General features: G+C 36.9%; 1 protein-coding gene across 1 annotated transcript in view; it reads right to left on the bottom strand.

Annotated features, from left to right (window-relative positions):
* LOC139720635 (fibrocystin-L-like) overlaps positions 1-12448 on the bottom strand; it is a 59444-nt gene extending 46996 nt beyond the window's left edge. Inside the window, exons 1-5 of the mRNA XM_071631991.1 lie at positions 12370-12448; positions 7806-7904; positions 5085-5226; positions 4293-4398; positions 2189-2246 (exon numbers count right to left, since the gene is read on the bottom strand). Of these exons, the coding sequence (XP_071488092.1) occupies positions 2189-2246; positions 4293-4398; positions 5085-5226; positions 7806-7904; positions 12370-12448 (484 nt within the window). The remainder of the gene's footprint in view (positions 1-2188; positions 2247-4292; positions 4399-5084; positions 5227-7805; positions 7905-12369) is intronic.
* Positions 12449-20468: the final 8020 nt, after the last annotated feature.

The following is a 20468-nucleotide window of genomic DNA, read 5'->3' on the forward strand; positions in this document are numbered from 1 at the left end:
ACTGATATGTAGAGGAAATGTTTATTGACATCTTCATTTTTCCAATAATAGTATATTGTCTGAATAGAGAGGTATATTACGCGCATTTTGAGGTTCACGGAGAGCAAATTCACCCACGCCATGAACATTATATGGCAAGGAAATTCTGTGTGAGACCAAAATGTGAAATAAATATGAATACAAAAACATAAATCCAGTTGATTTACAATACTAAGTTATGAGAGATTCTTTCAGGCATAATCATAGTGAACCACATCCCCTAAAGAACATACTTTTTCCCCATTAAATTTCAATTTTGCCTGGATCTCTCCAGTCTTGTTGATACTTGGTGATAATCAGGATTTTTGCAGTAACTTTTATGGCTTGCGCAAAGATCAAATATTATTGACAAAGCAGTGTTCTTTCGGGGTCAAATGGGGCTAGCTTGGCCATTTATTTCTTCTAATCACCAAACTGCTTGTGTACCTATGGTGGAAAAGTCAACAAACCAATGGCAAGTCGGCCACGACAAACCAATATTCATACAGTCCACAAAGCAACTGAATGTTGTTCGTAATTTTTACACGCAAAAACACATTTTCTTTTCTTTTTACGAAAAAAAAAAAGAAAATCAGCAACTGGACTACAGAAAAAACCCAACTCCTCTGATAGAGAACATAAGCACGAATATTCTGTAATTAGAGAAGTTGAATTCGATCTAGTATACTTCGTTAATACAGATGAATAATATAGCAGGAAAAAAAGGGCTGAGTTTCCTTTTAAAAAATCTAATCATTCACGAATGATAAACTCAAACAACCTTCATAACGTTTAAGTCATTAGCATTACCATCACTGGAATCATTACCATACTTTTTTTTTCTCAATCAGTAGTGTAGGAGCTGCACAGTATAGTAAAAGACGGCTGGTTCCAAAATCATTCATAAGTTTTCCCGTCCAGTGTCGTCATCATTGCAAATCATTTAACAATGCGATCAATCGGTTTCGAACGATTTGAATGATCACCGAGATCAACATTCAAAAAGTTAACTTATTCATTCAATTCAATGTTATCTGCATGCAATTTCATGATTCTTTCACATGAACGTTCAGGAAAGAGCGTTCATACTAACAAAGCAAAACACGTAAAATGCATTGAAATTCGCACTTGCACCGCTCTGATAATCATGACAGGCAAGCATTTACAGCATTTTGGCGGTGTCTTTTGTTACTGCTTACGTCGTCGTCGTCGTCGTTGTTTTTACTTTTCGCCTACTTGTATGAATTGGGCAAACTTAATGTTCCTTGAAATGAGACCATTTCCTTATATTGAAATTTTTCAGTCCATTAACAAACTGTTGTCCAAGCAAGAGCTCATATAACTCTAATGATACAGATACATTCATCAATACACGACTATGGCGGCGGCTAAAGGAGAGTTCATGAATATCTCTGATAAAGACAGAGCTACGTTAGCTGAAGCGTTTACTGGCCACTAGCAAGACGACGTGTCAGAAATGACCTACACTCTAGGGATTTAAACGGACAAACGAAAAAAGCTTACGGCTAGGTCGATTGTGGAAATGCACATGGACAATAAAACTTTGAAAACGAAATTTGAAAATGAAGATTAAATAATAATGATTAAAAGAATGAAGAGGGATGAATATGACGTGAAAAAACCCGGTATGAATCACGTAAAATTACAGAATGTGCCTATATCAATTGAAATCGAACTTTAACAGTGCGAGGTGTGTGCCTATAAGAGAACTTGAACGGTTAATGTCGACGAAATTGACTGTCTATATACCCAGCTGGCGAGAATATGTATGACAACTTCGCATTGCCAATTTGAATGACTTTCTCTCTATAAACTGAATGAAGTAAATAATGTGTAAGGAATGACATAACATGGAATTGAATGCTCATAGCATAAAAAAAAAAAAATCATTTGAACTTGAAAGCCTATTGGAATTCATGACTTTGAATGCAGTTCTGATGAAATCGAATGGGAAACCTTGGACCTAATTGTCCTCTCCATAGTGGCACATTACATGATGATATGATTTTACCAAGCAAAGACGAACAAATAATCATCGCAACCACTGACAACCAAACCAAAAACCAATATACACTGTGAAGTTGAACGAGCTGACATATTTACCAGGCATAGATCTAGTGTAAAAAGAAAGCAACAAACGAGACCTTACCTGGTACGTTGTACGTAGGAGTGACCGAACTAATGGTCGGAGTTCGTCCAGATTTATACTGTAAGAAAGCGTAAATGAGATTTTGTTATTATACAAAGTACTTCTTTCACCCGATTGTTCGTTTTACTTTGTGACGCTGTATAGATTAGTTGGATAGATCTTACAGAAATATCTTTCTGCGGGCTGTGTTCTCTCTTAATTATGATAGAAGCAATTCCCACTTTTGCATATCATTTAAAGGATGAAACCAAAATTCTGAAGAGAAAGATATACTTACACACATACACACACACACAAGCATATTTCTATACATTCAATACCGTTGGCTGTTCTCCGACATTACAACAGTTTTGGTCCGCAGTATATGAACGTTACTACGCAACTGTGCCAAACGTTAACTCAAGCTTTGATAATAGTCTTTACGACAAGCATTTTCCCTGACCCTTCTTACAACATACTTGCATAGATGACTAGAATGGACACAAAAGCGGGGGAAAGCAACCCATAAATCTGGAAGCCAGAATAATGCTGCTGTATAGTCATAGTAGAATATTCCGTTTGTGTTTGTGAGTATAATGTGTGCGTCGTGTTGTGCTTTTTCTGGACTTGTTTTTTCAAGTCTTTTGCTTACGTATACTATACTTGCGTGTTTCAACGCAAGCTCAGAAGAAAATTTTGCTTTTTTGCCTGTTTCAACGTGAGATAAAGCCACTATTTAACATTGAGAGCAGTGGTTATAACGTTCGATTATCACATTTGATACATATATTTAGTTCAGTTGTATCACAAAACATCCTACCATATATAAATTTGGCAATAAAGCCGCAAATGTAAGGAGATATCACTAATTTTCTCAATAAACTGTAACTGTAGACGGTTTATTCTATAAATGATTTTGATAACACTATCGTTCGCATTTTGTATATTTAACAATGTTAAACATTGATTATACTGAATAACATTCTTACATTGGATGTTGTTATCCCTAGCTCACATTTTAGAACTATTTTGAAACACTAAAGCTAATGTGTGTGTGTGTGTGTGTGTGTGTGTGTGTGTGTGTGTGTGTGTGTGTTTCATCTGCAAATTAGAAATAGTGGCTGTAAGATAAAGATGTTGGATTTTCAATTCGCGACTTTGAATTATTTCTCAACCATATCGACGATGCACACTCTTCCTTTGGCACCGCCGAATCTAAAGCCAAGGAATTAACGGGGCAAGTGCAAAATAAGGATTACCTTCTATAGAATTAGATGATCAGGACTTGACGAACCGTGGTAGCAACAATTACCCTCGTTTTAGGACAGGAAAAAAAACCCCTTTTTTTATAAGGCTAATATGGTTTTCAAGGTCACTGCTTTTTATTCATTTTTTTTTTCAAAATACAAATTACAGTGACCTGGCATGGTATTTTTTCCTCGGACGTGAACTGTAGGGGGTCTACTCTTGATTAAAAACAGATTTCTGTAGACCCATTTGGAGCGTTGAGCTTATTGCACAAACACAAAACTTTTCCCGCGCGGGGGGAAATTCCTGAAACTTTGAGAACAAGGCGAACGCTCGTCTGGTAACAATCAGGAAGATTACGGCTTCATACAATATTTCGCGGTTCAAAATCTTTCTTGAATCTCTCTTTATTGCATTCCCTCGTTCTTTCTTTCTATTCCGCATAAATGACATCTGAGAGTAACTTTCCGCTTTGTAGAAGCAAAACGTGCCTCGCAAGGGGAATAAAATGTCGTTCCTTGGCGTCGATTTGTGCACCAGGGCGCGGAGACACTCAATAATGTTTGACGTAAGCAACAGGTTGTCCTGGATTCGGTTATTGAAAGCTTTGATAATGCCTTGAGTACGGCCTCGACAATCTTGCACAACGCAATGGCACTCTGTCTTGCACCAATCGACGGACATCTATTCAAAACCTGACGCAGATTACTAGCGCGGGTTGGCGTAAACATTGCGTTGCTATGGCAGGTGCTGAATTAGTTTCCAATGATGGAATTTTACGAGATGATCACCTCCGTTAATTTCACCCAGATACCTCTAAAAATGTATGATTAAAAAGAAAAGAGAGAGAGAGAGAGAGAGATAGAGAGAAACCCACCTCAAACTGGCAGTTAGAGGACCTCGAACAGTATTGTCCTCCGAGCTGCTCGATGGATTGACCGTCGACTTCGATGTAGACGTCGAAGTAACCTGCCGAGGCAGATCTAGGCAAGTCAAAGTGAGAAATTCAGGATTAAATATTTACGGGTGGAATGATTGATACATCTAAATTGTCATACATTTCGACAGGAAGACTTTACTTTTGATATGTTTCTTCTTCCTCTCTATATACCGTAATATGTTTCAGGTGTACCAACTTTTTTTTTCTTCTTTGTTTTGTATTCAAAGAAATGTTATTCATATTTATGACTTTAATTCTTTGACAGGTGTGCTTTTATGCAGCCATCGGCGCAAATGAATTGCACAATGCACTTGATAAGCTGAATTAGAATTTTCATAATCACACAGGCTCAGCTCTAACACAAAACTTCCTTTACAAAAAAAGAAAAAGATGAAATTCTCCAAAATTCCGTGTCACTTATGTGTATTAACTTTTCATGATAAGAACGTCACTTTATCTTTTTTTTTTTGAATTAGAATAAATGTATACAAACGGAGGCTGGTATTCAACCTTCTTATTAACAAAAAACAGGAACAGTTGACAAATGTGCCGTCATGCAGATGCTAAATCAACGTCCAGTTATGACAGTTTGAAGTAAATGCATTATAATCTGACACAGGACATGTGTCTCCCTTATTCCTACGTATGTTCATGTGTATGTGACCATGCTATTAATATTAGAGGAATATTGTTAATTGATTCAGTTTGAAATGGATTTTTTTAACGTACCTGGTGTCGCACACAATTTTGTCTTCGTTGGTGAAATAGTTAATGACGTCACATTCGACCGATGTCGTTTCGTTGACGAACCACACCCGATTTCCCTTGTCTTCGTTGCCCTCACCGAAGCTGAAAGGGTCGTTACTGAAGCCTGAAACCACACCATGAAAGATTGAATACATCTTATTAAGCTCATTATTAAAAGGTGCGAAGCTGTTGTCAGAATATTTGTACTCCAACCCATTAAATGTTTTGGGGTTTATTATTCAGATCATAAGATCAATCACCAAGAAATTCATATCAAGTAAAGATTGCGGTGTTCAAATTGTCAACAAACGCTTCTTTCTTCTTCTTTTTTTTTTTTTTGCAATTCAAATCTTCAACCCGAAAAACGGCAACAAGTCGCCTACCAGCCTGCCTATCAACATCGACTCAAGCAAGATAAAGCTCGAATCAGCAAAAAGGTAGATTTGAAATAAATAGTTTTCATGTTTAATTCAGGTTTCATTTCGTTAAAAGAAAGAAAATTAAAACCTTCGATCAGTCTTAACCTTTGCTTTTGTTGTTGATAATCTGTTAACTGAACAAATTGTTTAATGTTAAAGTCATAATCTTTAGGTTTGATGAAAATACTTTCCATTGTCTCCTAGATTATTACCTAAAATAAATTTAGGTCTTTTGATCCGGTAACCTCAAACATATCACCTGGTCATTGAAATACGTGCACTTCAACATGTCTTGACGTGAAACCTCCTCAAAATAATCACCTAAATCAATCATATTGAATTCGATTTTAGAATCAGGCAGAGTTAGAATTTCTTATCCCCTCATCTGATGGAGTTGTGTAATATAACTCCATCACTTCCAAAACCTGAACCTATTTGCATTCACTTGTAGTTTCCTGAGGACAACTTGGTGTCAATTAAATGTTTTTTGTTCTAAGGTTAATAGGCCGCCTCACATTTGAATTCATTACGAAACTCCCTCGTTGCATGTAACACGGCGGGGCACTGACAAATATCATCGCCTAAATGAGGCGTAGCAAACAAGACCTTCGGCTTTATTTCATCTCTTGAACACATTTCCTCGTTTCTACCCCCCCCCCCATCTCTCTCTCTCTCTCTCTCTCTCTCTCTTCACACTTTTGTGTCAATACAAACTGTCGAGCATCAAGACAAATTGATTCCACGAATCTTGTACACAGAAGTGCGATCTTGCTCACATATTCCCCTCCCCGCAAAGAAAATTAAACAGGACAATTATACAGGCCTATGCATTACAGAAAGAAAACAAATAGGGACAAAATAATGATAGAAACAAGCCATCTTCTTCAAGGAACCATTTTAAGATTTACGCAAATTGATACCATACTCATGATTTCGATGACTAAACGCAATTATTTTAATGTTTTATGACGCGTTTCTTGCCATTTCTAGCAGCGTCCAGATTTTAGAACGTTACAAAATTAAGTTACAAATACGCGTTTTCATAATTTGCATATGGATACACAGTACGAATTCATATAAAGTCAGACGGATATGATAATAACAGTAATCAGATAATGTAAAGAATACATAATACCCAAAGAGTGGTTTTTTCGTTGTTCGTTTTGTCTGTTTCTTCTTCTTTTTTTCTTTCTCGTTACGCACTTCTGTTAGTACTCTCTTTCTCGCCCGCCGACCGGGGCAACATTATGGAGTGTGTCTCAAAGATAACAATTGTCACAAAAGGCAATTACCGGGCAATACTCTGTGCCGGGCAGCGTTTCTAGGCAAACATCGAGTACAATGACTGGCTCATCAGGAGAGCGCGATAACGCGTTTACAAAACAGGGGACGAAATCTTCGATAGTGTCGTACCGGCACGGTGTTGACACTGCCTTCTGGTCATTAACCGTACGTGATGAAGGTGAACAACGCCGGAGTGGATGCCTTGAATGTAAATTAGTATTGGTTTATTCGGCGACGGGGATCTTAATCTATGAAAGTGGCGTGATGAAGACGCTCGTCTAAGAATACAGCACATACTTCGCATTATGTAATATCAATCGATCGATATTACAACTTGATAGGGCTTTCACAACAGACTGTCAAAATGTGTCATTCAGATTTGCTGGGCTACTATAAAATGCTGAATATTCACAGTAAAGGTTGTTCGTCAAACAATAATGAATAAGTACGAATATAGCATTAGGTATGAATACGCATATTCCAACATAATTACGCATATTCCAACATATATATATATATATATATATATATATATATATATATATATGTATATATATATTTGTATATATTCGATACGGTCGAAAGCTCGAGCACAGAATAAAGGAAATAGGAAGAAGAAGCTACATTGTTTACGTCTCCCGTGAAATGCTCATTATACTGTCTTACGTCTTTATGTCTCCATGACCTGAAAGTTTAAAGGTTGGCACAACATTTCTTGCACAACATTTCTTGTATATATATATATATATATATACGCGAGTGCATAACATATTTTCTTTATCTAGACCAGTTGGAGTATGAACATAAATGTACTGCCGCGAAGCTAGACCCTGGCGACTACGAGTAGCATTTCGTAGCATTTCCTACAAGCAATTTCAACAAATTTTCCTGTTTTCAAGTTTTCTAACTTTAAATATATTCTGATTGCAAGTATTACGGCACACTTCATAATCATTTTATCTTTCCAGAGGATGTTTCATCCGTGGATGCTGGGTCTTACCCGATCCGTAGATCTCCACTCTTGTGGCGCCTCGTAAACTTCCCTGTCTCGGCGTGATGTAAGATACGACCGGAGCGCTCAGACAAGATTGCAAGCAACCTGTTGGGGAAAAAAAAAAGCATGTAGACATGTTCAAAATTAAAATGGCGATCCTACTGCCCTGGTTAGAAGGAACTTTGCCTTTTGCCCTCTTTCCATTTGAAATAAGAAACAGAACAAACATCTAAACAAACATATTACGGGGTTTTTTTATACATATTTTAGATCTTTCTTGGATTTATTGTATTAACTTATTTCTTAAAGATGAGGTGAAGCGTGATATAACTTTTGTATCAATAAATGTTCATACTTTGAGGTTCAGAATGAATACTTCTTTTTTGCACTTATCAGAAATTGAATTAGTGGTTACTATTTTTATATTTAGTAATCGGCCTTGGTTTGTCCACGAACTTTTTTCGTTAAAGCAAATATTCAGGCCATGGCCCCCTTCAATTAGAAATTTTACCACAAGAGGGGAGTTTCTAAGTCTGGTTAGTTCTCAGGTATTGCTGCACACAGATTTTGCTTGCGACATGCAAAAAAAAATGTGATGCAGTTCTCAGATATTCCTTGTACACTTACATGTTTGATCGTTATTGATTATGAGGATTGGCATGTCTTCGAAGTAAACATACAAATAAATAAATAGATAGATAGATAAATAAATAAATAGATAAATAAATACATACATAAATCAATCAATCAATAAAGAATGAATAAATAAATACATAAATAAATAGGTAAATAAATAAATAAATAAATAAACAAATAAATGAATAAATAACGAGCAAGAGACAATAAATGGCGTTGGATGCAAAGCAAGGAAAATTTAATGGGCGCTTGTCCCACAGAGATGTTGACTACACTGTAAGCTACTATAGCCAAACTAAAAAGGGGGCAACACGAACAGAGAAGGATTACAGAGAAAGAAAGAAAAGAAAGGAAATTGAAAGGCAGTTTGAAAACAACCATTCATCTAGACGGTCAATCATACGATTTCAGGCAGGGGAAAAAATCCCGCTTTGCAAATCCCGTATGAGAGGCGAAAGATACCCAGCGCCGTTGTAAAGTAATCGCCGTGAGACAGGGCATAATGAAGCTTTCATGGGCGAACGAACTGACAGTCCAAATCATAATTGCTTTCGACTCCACTTTTACCTGAGCAAAAGTGAGTTCATACACTACCTACTGAGAAGAACTTTCCGAAATTCTTATAAATAACAAAACTGGATTGGAAATTCAACTTCACGCGACGTTTCGCCGATTAACAACAAGCGTAAGAATTTTAGAGATTACACTTCGACGGGATGAACAAAAAAATCTACATCAGTTTACTGAGAAGAACTTCCCTTCAACATGTTAAATGTAGCTGGAGTGAAAACAGGGGATGTGTAACTGAGGTCTGACCCATGCTCAACTTTTCTGATGAAAATGAAAAGAGGGAGACATACTTAACTCTCACTTTGTTTGGATGAAGAATATGGTGCTTAATTATTCGCTTGTTATTATAAAGTACATGTAATGTTTTTGTCCGTAAGAGATTGTCTATCACCCATATTGTGCTCATTCGTTATCAACTTTTCGAAAAGTTTCATTATCATTTTAATCGTCGCAAAGCATGTGGACAAACTAGCCGTTTTTACCACAAACTTCTTGTTACTTACAAATTTGTTTTTCATATTAATTTCTTGCTCATTTAGACCGGTATAATACAACAAAACTATTCGAATGAGATTTTTCATTAATTTGGAAATACATGTATGTCATATCAATTGTATTCTTTAATGAATGATGTGTCCGAACATTACAAAATATCATGTTTGAAACTCTAGGGAGTGAACTGCTTTTTCACACCTTGTTCGTCCGCAAATTCGATATACAGATACATGTATGTAATCATGGCAATAGTGAAACGAAGAGAGGTTGCATGATCTATCGTGATTATCATTATCAATTTATTTATGATGTGTGTTTGTTTGTGTGTCCATGTGTGTGACGGATTTAGAAAAATGGAACAGCAAGTACGTTTTACATCAAATTTTGGCCTTAGAGGGTATTTAAAAGGCTATGTGATTAACTTTGCTTGATTGTCTTCAAATTGCTGTAAATAACATTAAGACAACATTACTGTTGAAGAAAAGAGCACTTCATAAAAAGATGAAATCTAACAAAGGTGTTTTGCGAAAATCGGGATAACGAACCCTCGGGGGAAAAATGGTTCCGAAATACAAATGCATAATATTATATGAATATCATATGTCATATGCATTTAAGTCCTAATGATGATGTCATTGCCTTCCTCAGAAATGACTTATTTTAACATACACTGAAGAAGAAAGCCTTTCATTCCCATTAGCGAGTGCATTGAAATTTACTTCTTTGCGTGTTTGACGTCATTCATCTCTTTTGACCAGATTTATATCAATTTAGATAAGTAGTACGAGACAGATGAAGATGAAATAGTAGCAGTATGATGTGCCGTTACATTATCATTTATTACTAGTTGGTAAGTTGATATCATTGAGCGCATTAATTTCTGCAGATGCAGCCTTCGGGTTTTTATCGGATCAGTTGATTAGGTTTACCCACAGAATTCTTTTTTTTTTTTCATGCTGAGAGCACAAGTCATTTATTTCTCTTCGTGAACAGATAAAACTCGGCTACGTCCCACAGTGTGTGTGCATTGAGTGGACGGGAGGGGGGGGGGGTTATCCCTTGATCCTTAACTTAGCCTTTATCTTTAGATGTTCGGTTAAACTAACATAAAAGCTTCGCATGGGCAAACACTCAGATGGATGATATTTTTTGTTCATTTCCTATAAGAACATTGACCAAGAGTTTTTATATGCTTTCTTTTAAGTCAAAGAGAAAGGAAATGGCCCCAAACAAATTGTTGAAATGGAAGCAATGTCATTAAGATATATTTCACCGTTGATGTACAGTCGTGAATGTGAGCCACAATTTCCAATACAGAATATGTGCGTCATACCGATAAGCTTTTACACACATTTTTGGTTATCACAACTCACCGCACTAATGCAAACTTTGCTCTACAATGTATACGTATTGCTATACCTCACAACTTCCGATGCTACGCCGTAATCACTATATAGGTATGAGAAAGTCTGAAAGAATGGACGAAAGCTCACCCATGAATTGCTGAAGGTTGAGAGAAGCCTAACTTATGTTGCATGTAACTTCTTATGTTATAATGGAGGTGTACCCCACCCCTCCTTCCCCTCCCACTAGAACTCTTCTAACTATACCGGATTTGTTGTTGTTGTTGTCACCATTATCTATTCTCTTGAACTTTTCAGCCTTTCACTCTGGAGCTTCGGGCGGATTACGCCTGTACCTTTACAATGCCACTTTTGACCTCGTTTCGCTTCAATGTACCCTTTTCCCATCCTCTTCTTAAAGCTCACAAAAGCCATGATATACAGATACAAACTTTGAGACATGTATGCAAAATCACGGCCTCGATTACAAGACAGCCAAGAGAAAGTTAACACATCACCGTTGTGGCTTCAAGACGTTCAGTGTCTCATCTTATAGACCCACGTTCTCCGTCAAAGAGTAAGATTGAAGCCCTAAACCGGGCTCACAGTGTCGACAGGTTTAAGACTCATGAAAGACTTGATGCAGTAATTGAAATACATAACATCTTTGACCTAAATAATGGTAGTGGTTTTTATTTTTTTTTTTCGTAAACATTAAATCGGTAGAATATCTAAAAAATGTATCTGACTACAGACAGAGTCTCGTGCCTTTAGACGAGGACAGCATTAGTTGGTTGTACCACGGAGCTCTATGGTTGTGCACTGGGTTAGTGTACAAGGTGATTCGAGTCCTTGGTCTGAGCAGACGAGGACGTGAGAATCCATACATTCGAGGAGCTATTAACCTCATTGGTGAAATCTTTGTTGGAGTTAAAACAACAGGGATTTCCCTTTTTTTTTCTGAATGATTATTCTGGTGGAGTGTTCAAAAATAAAAGCCTCAATACTTTTTCTGAAAGAAGCTTTGGACTTGGCAATATTTGAGCGAGTGCAACGTTATTTGACTAGTTGTTTACTCATTGCATAATTCAAAGGCGAATGGGTAAAGTGAGCTGCTGCGAAGAAAAGAGGCAGAGAGGAGACGAGAGCAAATATTTTGGACGAATCATCCTCTTACTTGTTAACGTTTTGTCCGAAACAGTTATGTGATAACGTAGACTGTCAAGATTTAATCGATACTGTCAAAAGATTTTGCCCTCGAGCAATATTTACTCCAGAGTTTGGTGCTTGGTTTGTTGTAGCAGTCTTTCCCATTCCCAGTCTCTGCCTGAGAATCATGTTTGTTTGCTCAGTACCATCCCGGCAGTTTCAGTTACACAAGAGGTTCATCAAGTGATATTCGACCTGCCTTACTGTCAACTCTCAACAGGTTCAGGTGACAAGCATTCAGATATCATTATACCATTATGATACCACTAAATTAACGGCAAAAATGTAGAATCATCATGATGTAGGTATGTACTCACATGCGACAATGACGATTACCACGAGTAGGTTAGCGCCGACCTGTCTGCGGCAGGGCCGGTGTGCTGCTAGGGACGCCATGCCTTTAGGTCCTACTCCCCGTCAGGCGGTCCAAAATGACAGCAAAAAATTTACACTTTGATCGAGTGCCTAGGCGTTCTCATCTGAGAGCCTGTCCTTTGACCTGGGACTCAGGAAACTTTAAGTCAGATCAGCATGAGAAATGATATTTTGGAAGGTTAATAGCGAATTATGATACCACGTTTATGCAATACGAACTCCAAGGCAGTTTCTTTAATCTAGCTGAGCGTGTTGCCACTATTAGTCTAAAACCGACGACCGCATTCGATGCCAAGCCTGAGTGAGCATTGGAGCTCTAATAGAGGCCGGATGATCGATCCTAAGATCTATTGTATCTGATGCAAAAGGCACGCAGCTAAACTAATCCTAGAACTGTCCAATCCTGCTCAGCCTCTCACAAAGATTTTTTCTCCTTCTCGCCTTCTCCTTTCATAAGACAGTTTGCGCAAAGCAGCTCATCTATTAGATAGTTCAGGTTGCTGACGTCACTAACCTCTGTCAGGTAGACCAAAACTCTTTGTCAGTTCAGAGACGAATCGATCGAGCTTTCCTTCTGATTCGGTGGTACGTTATAGTACGGGAGAAATATTACGCAACAACAATCTCAAAGCCTCCACACGCTTGCAGAGGAAAATATCCCAGCATTTACTTAGTCTTAACCCAGTCCCTAGAATTCTGAAACGATGATCATTTTGTCTCGATAAAAGAGATGTCATCACTCATACGTGATCGTATACTTTGTGCAAATTAATTCCTACTGTCTATGAACAACTGACAAATACATTTTTTTTTTCATATGAACACTAATTGCTACTAATGCCCCTTCATCATCACCGATTCTGCATAACATATTTCTGACTTCACAAAAGTTCTTCTACGATAGGGCAGCAAGGGCTCTTTTGTAACCAATCACGCAGTCGTGAGGGAGGTCGACCTGGCTTTTTGAGGTTTGGCCTAGATATTTTGCCCGATAAGAGCTCCCCAAGCAATGTTGTAATCACTTTAATACACAAAGGTGGATAATAAGTGACACCATCGTTCTTACGATTAAACCGATTGAATCTAGTATCTTGTGTCTTAAACCATCAGTCACAATAAGATAAAGACTCCCGCGATGTAAACTAGACCAAGGTACGCAATTTATTTCTTTTGCGGGAGTGAAGTTTGGGAATCCTTTACCCCAAAGTATTCGAAAGGAGAGTACAAACTTTGCATTTCTTGCAGATTTGAAATTTCATTTCTTAACAAAGGTTGATAATAGATTAAGTATAACTTTATTATTCTTTAATTGAATCTACAGTTCTTTTTGATTGTCAAAAAATGGAGATTCATCAAAACATTAAAGGTGATTGATATAATAAATACTGCGTATTATAATCAATAGGCATGTATATTCTGCACATGATTATCTTTGTTTTTGTACTCATGTTGTCGTACTCACATGCTCGTGCAAATATGTAGGTCATACATTCATGCAAATACGTTTGTTGTTGATAAACTCACCTCAACTCAGCTCGTGTTTGTATTGATATTAGTATTCTAATACTAGTATGGACGCTATCTCAAATGCTGGAGCTTCTGTTGATGCGACGTATTCTACATGTATTTTTATGATGTTCAAGGCGTTCTTTATGACAATGATTTTGCTCCTTTAAAACAAAGTCCCGTCAACCTAGGGAAAATAACAAAATCCCATTTGAGATTCAATGAATATTGATTGACAATAAAATACACATATCAAAACGGCACCAATATTCTATTATTCAAATAATGATAAAGAGTTGAGATTAAAAAAAAAATAGGTGCAAAGTTAAATGTTGTTGATTTTATGTGTTTTGTGGTCAACATTTAAAAAAAAATGCTTGCGTTACCATTTAAGTGTGTCACCTTTACTCTGTCTATCTATATCTATTTATCTATCAATATATATCTGTATATCTATCTATCTATCTATCTATCTGTCTGTCTTCATATATATATATATATATATATATATATATATATATATATATATATATATATATGGTGAAGTGGGCTCGACCTCGTTACGTTGTGGGTGCTGCATTATTCTATGTATAAGGGTGTGAAGGAGGAATGACTGCTCGCCGACGTTGCAGTATGTTTAGTGATATTTACAGTTGCAGATGCCCTTTAAGATAACAATGATAGCAAAAGACCGGTTAAACGCTATGAGCAGCGATACGACAGGAATGAAATAACAAAAATAAGTTTTCATTCTTTTTATCTCTTTATAACCTCACAAAAATCAAATTGGAAAACTAAAGGGGAAAATAAGAATAAGAACTCAAACTTCAAATGACATAGGGATTGAGGGCACAAAAAAAATGATTAAATAAGAAGAATATCTTTACCTTATTCTTTTAATTTCGTAATTCAAGAATTCATGAAATTCATAAACCAAATATCATTTACAGTATTCCTAACTTGAGAAATAACAATTGATTCAAATTCCTGCCATTTTGTTCATATTGCTTCTTATCTTACTGTATTTCATTTGGATTTGGATTTGACAGAAGATTCTTCATTTTCTTCCATCATTTTTAGCCTTTACTGATCTTTTGGTTTTCAAAGATTTTATGGAAATCAAAGGTTTATTTAGCAACTGACTTCATTGTTTCATTGTCTTGAATTTGCCTTCTGTTCTTATTGCTACATGGAAGAGCACTTACGCATGGACACATGAATCGAAAATCCGAAGAACGGCCGAAGATAGGGAAGACTAGAAGGAGACGTGCGCGTGGCGCCAGCCAGCACTACAGGACGCAATTTGGAAGTTTGAGAGTTTGTTTTTGCGATTTGCATACCCATAAACGTATGATTTGACGTACAATTTTTAGCCGCCAATAATGAAAGTGATAACAATTCAATTCAGTTAATTCCTTCTTTATTTTCAATTCTAAACATTATACATGGACAACGCTTGGCCGCAACCGTCAAAATAATGGCATATTTCTCGTAACTTAAAATTACATATTCAGTAGGCCGGAATACATCTTGATTCAATTTAAGGACTTGATGGAAATTAAAATTGAGGCATCAGGGACTTGACAAAAAGCTTAATCTCCCTGAAAATTGATTATTTATCAAAGGCTCTATTTCACTTTAAGTACCATATTTCTTACCCTTTTGTTCAAAGAATCAAGTATTTATTATCTTATTTGTAGTTTTGAAGACTTGCAAAACAATAAGGTATGTTGCCTGAATGTTTGTGATATATTGATCTGCGCCTTGTTTTCTCAAAGGCCACGGAAGACAATTGCGGAACAACCACAACTGGCACTCAATGAGATGCGCATTCCGGTGTCGCCTTAAACTCGGCAGAGCATGGATACACCCTCGCGACTTTCTATCACGACTGTAAAAACAAACCTCGGTCTGAAACAACTGGCCCTTGGTCAAATTTTTATAGGACAAAGACAGGAGTCCAACATAGTCATACTCACTGCATCCAAGCCCGTAAGAGCGTGGATGGGGCTATAGTTTGGTATCCAGACACCACGTGAACTACCTCGGCTGGGGTAGTGCTACTCAAATGCACAAACCATAATAGTCCTGTCAGTCGTGTGGGCCTACGATACTCCTAAATTCTTATCGTAGAGATATCTTATAACAAAACTTTAATATTGTTATCTCTATGGATCTACCCGACTGTGATAGAAAATGAGGAACAAAAAAAACAACAAACAAACAAACAAACAAACAAACAAACAAACAAACAAACAAAAAGATACTCGAAACAATACAGTAACAGTCTTATCAACTGGAGATTCAAGAACATTATGGACTTACTACTACGCTAAGTATAAGTTTAAAGAGGTTTGGTCGCAATCACACATGCAAAATGGCTGACGTGATGACGTCCCATTGGTTTGTACATTATTCAAATGTCTTTTCTTTTCGTCAACTGTGCCTTACTGCCCTTCGTGACTTTATCATGGTTAGATCGTAAAAATTTTATCATGATATAGGCCCTACCAGTAATTTGACACGATGAGTACCGGTTTCTCTTTGTTTTGAAAACTTTTAAGTTGAGCATACCTGTATAACTTATAAAATTGACTTCGCATGTTCAATGATTTTTTTTGGGGGGGGGGGGGCGGGCAATATCTTTCTAAATTCTTCTGTATGTTTCACTAATTTACCCAGTTAAAATCGCCATTTTGATTGTGGCGTAGAGATTCTATGTTATGTAATATATTGTACTTACTTACCGTTAATAAAGATAAACATGTCGAATGAAATCGTCCCAATATCAATTTTTTCTATTTATCGTATAAATGACCTAAATATTTACCTTGTTTGAGTGATATTCTTGTTATGACACTAGCCTAATGCTTTATTTCTAATTGCGGTTTTCCCTTGTTTTCCCACGTGATTTCATATTGTCTAAGGACGAACAGATCGTAATATGATTATGTTGGACAGTGTACTATATGCTAGTATGAAAAGAAAGTTGATCTTTACTAGAACTTCCCCCCCCCCCCCAAAAAAAAAAATATATATATATATACATATATACATATATATTATATATGTTTTGTGTTTGTGTGTGATGGAAAACAAATTTCTAAATTCAGGATTACTAAAGTAGAATGGTCAAACCAGACGAAGCAATTATTGAGGTTTTTGTGTTTGCTTGTTTGTTGTTGTTGTTGTTGTTTTGTGGGTTTGGTGTTTGAACGTTCGTGTCTTCCTTTTACCTTATTGTTTTTACTTGTCTTATAGGCCTATATCAGAACCTACGGTGATCAGAAAATTTACATCCCCCATCGACATTCATTTTAATGTTTGGAGGTTGTAGATGAAGTAGTAAAAAAACAAAGATAGGTCAGAAAATTAGTTTTCGTCATAACAAATTATAGGCTAGACTAAAAATTGCTCTCCAAAATAGAAAATGGGGTAAAAACGCCAAGATACTTTCTAGCCGCTGCGTGTCATTTAACTTGTTGAAATTGGAAACAATTATTGTGACGTCAGCCATTTCTTAGAAATGAGAGTGAGTAATGAATTCAGTCAAAATCTGCCACAGAGCAAGAAAATTGTATGTATCATTCCCAGTCAACGGGGAGTGTGGCGACCATCACCACCACGACAAAAAGGAAAACTGAAAGGGGATTAAGGATGAATACTTCTGTCGATTGGCTAAAGGCCGCTCCGACCCTGAACGGGTCACCGACCATGGTTAGTCACGTGTACGATTGAGAACGAAGCGATTGAAATGATCTCCATTGGGGCGTTACTTTAAAAAACATAAGGATGGATGGTCCATCACAGTGTTAAAGTGAAGGTGGATAAAAATTGATAACTCGTTCATACAGGTACGATGTGCACTAGAGCAGTGCTTTTCAACGTTCGCCGCGTAGCTCTCACAGGTGGCTCTCTCGATGTCTTCCTAAAATAAAATGATAATAACAAAACAAAATTGTATTCGATCTACACATGTAACTGGGTCTCAGAAAACTTTGTAGGAGCCGGAAGGGAAAGGGGGGGGGGGGGGGGGGGTGAAAAGGGAAGGACAAAAGGACGCCGTATACATCAACCAGGATATCACGATGACATACCGTATAGGCCGTCCATGGAGGCGGGTCTGAATACATTGAAGTTATTGACAATAAAATCTATGTCAACAATTAACCCAGAATCTTAATTGGCAGTGTCATTCTGTGATTTTGATTAAAAAAAAAAAACCGCATCAACTCTCAGTTTATCACACCTTTGTATAATTATTTTTCTAAAACAATCGGATCCTTTTCGAAACACCGATGCACCTGTCGCTCTGGCTACTCGAGTGGAACGCCCGTCATGGATGCTGTGCTCGAACAAAAGACTTCAGCGTCGATCAAGGTAAGGTCAGGTACGTGTTATTACCCCTGACGTCAGAAGGTTATTCGATTACGTGATCAAGAAATTCTCTTGGAAAGGCTGATGATACAATATTATTTAATCGCGTTTTGACTTTTGTGTCCCCTTTAGATAGCAGTGAATAAATTAGATATCTATCAGCCGTGAAATAGAAAGTTGTTATGCTGTCTAATATTTATGACATGATTTTACAGTTTTTTATACAGTTTGTATAATAATATGGAAGAATGAAAAGTAACAGGAGCAAAATGATATATACATATTGGCCAGAATTCACGAAGGTGGTACAATTATTGATACCATGGTTTAAACTAGAGTTTCAATTGTACCATCTTCGTGCATTCGGGTCATTAAGTTCGAACATCCGTCATGAAATGCCCTCCTACCTACTCATGATGAAAGGTGTAAGTTTTTTTCCCTGTGGAAAATTAAGTATCTTCAAGCTGTAAGACAATGTTTTGTTAAGGAAGGGGGGGGGGGAGGTCTTTCTTGTTCTTGCCATAAAAAGCTTCATTCAATGAATATTAAAATTTTGAAATTGTGCAGATTTTTTTTTTTTTTAATTCATACAAATTCACTTCGAAAAAAAAAATAGCTTGTAGAAGTAAACGTTATTGAAACTCAGCAAAAAAAAACAACAAAAACAGCAACACTGATTAATATTGTTTAGTATGACGTTAACACCATACGTGAAAAAAAAGGAGGATATGAACGATAATTGTCGAAGTTCCAGTAACTCATGACTATCAATCTCGTCTCACTGAGTTAAATGTATCCCTAAAATTGAAAGGGAAACCTCTCGTACTTCCGGAAGTCTGAAGGGTGGTTATAAAACGCCTTTCCTCCAGCAATTTGCTGCTGTAATGTGCGGTTAGCTGCTTCAGAAAAACGATCAATACAAGGCAATAGGGAATACTCAGTACAGGCAATAGATCGATTACACACCAACCCGCATACCTTTACCATCTCCGAGTTGTTTAAACACCTTTGACCAAGTACTTGAAACGCTGAACTGGTCGAGTTCGCAGTGAAGTATTAAAACGCATAACAATCAATGTCTGTCTAGGGTGTACAGTGTGAGAGTTTGTCGATTGAGTTAAAGCACTGTAAAGGGGATCTTTCCCTAGACGTAACTATGGATTAAGCAAATACAGAAGAACAGTGATACACATCAGTAGATTTTGAAGAAAACCAGACAGTCGATCTAGAACTTTGGTTTTGGTTAAAAACTTGTGCTGCCCTCTCTGGATACGAAATAAATAACATTGTGTAATGTCACAATAGTACTACAGTATGAATGAAGGGAAACACACTTAATATAATTCATATCTATTATATGTATATGTATATATACCTTGCAAGGCATGGGAAAATAATTTCAGCCTTCATGTATGTCAGTAACACATCGTGGGAAAGTATGATTGTCATACAAGACTGCACTTTGTGAAATCGCCCCCGCCCACTTTTTTTTTGTACCATACATTATAGGAATACATACGGTGTCACTCCCCACCCCCCCCCCCCCTCTCACACACACACACACATTCTTTTTTTTCATTTGGAAGTGGCACTACAAATAGAATGAAACCTTGAAGTGTGAGTGTAAGGCCTTTGTTTTTGCGCCGAAGGCCTTTTTTCTTTTGCTTGTTAGCTGATGAAACCCGGAATTGGGCCCCCACACTTTTGAAAACGTAGCGCCGGCTATGATGTGTACATGTTTATGGAGAAATCTGAAATCTAATACATTATTTGCTGTCAAAACTTTACACTATGACGTCGAAGATCAGAATTTCTTCAGTATTCTAAAAGTCAATCCAAGCATATTCACAACGTAGGAACACTACACTGATAGTGCATTTTACGAATCAAAGAGAAACGATAGGGTCTTCATCGATCGGGAGCTAATAGCAGTATAGGCCTATACAAATAATGATGGTCAATAAACATTATATTTCAGCAACTGAGACTTCTGCGAAAACTATTATTGCATGAACAATAAAATAGTTCATAAAAAGAGCTGCAAATCGAGTAATGAAAACGAAGTATGGACTGGAAGGCAAATAAAAAGGAGAGAGTTTTTCAAGAATAAGTTTTCACCCAATTCTCAAAGTATAACCCTCAAAGACACAGTTATAAA

The sequence above is a fragment of the Diadema antillarum genome, unplaced genomic scaffold (genome assembly GCF_040938485.1).
Source record: "Diadema antillarum isolate AM-2024a unplaced genomic scaffold, OU_Dant_1.0 scf00000131, whole genome shotgun sequence".
Taxonomy (NCBI): Eukaryota; Metazoa; Echinodermata; class Echinoidea; order Diadematoida; family Diadematidae; genus Diadema; species Diadema antillarum.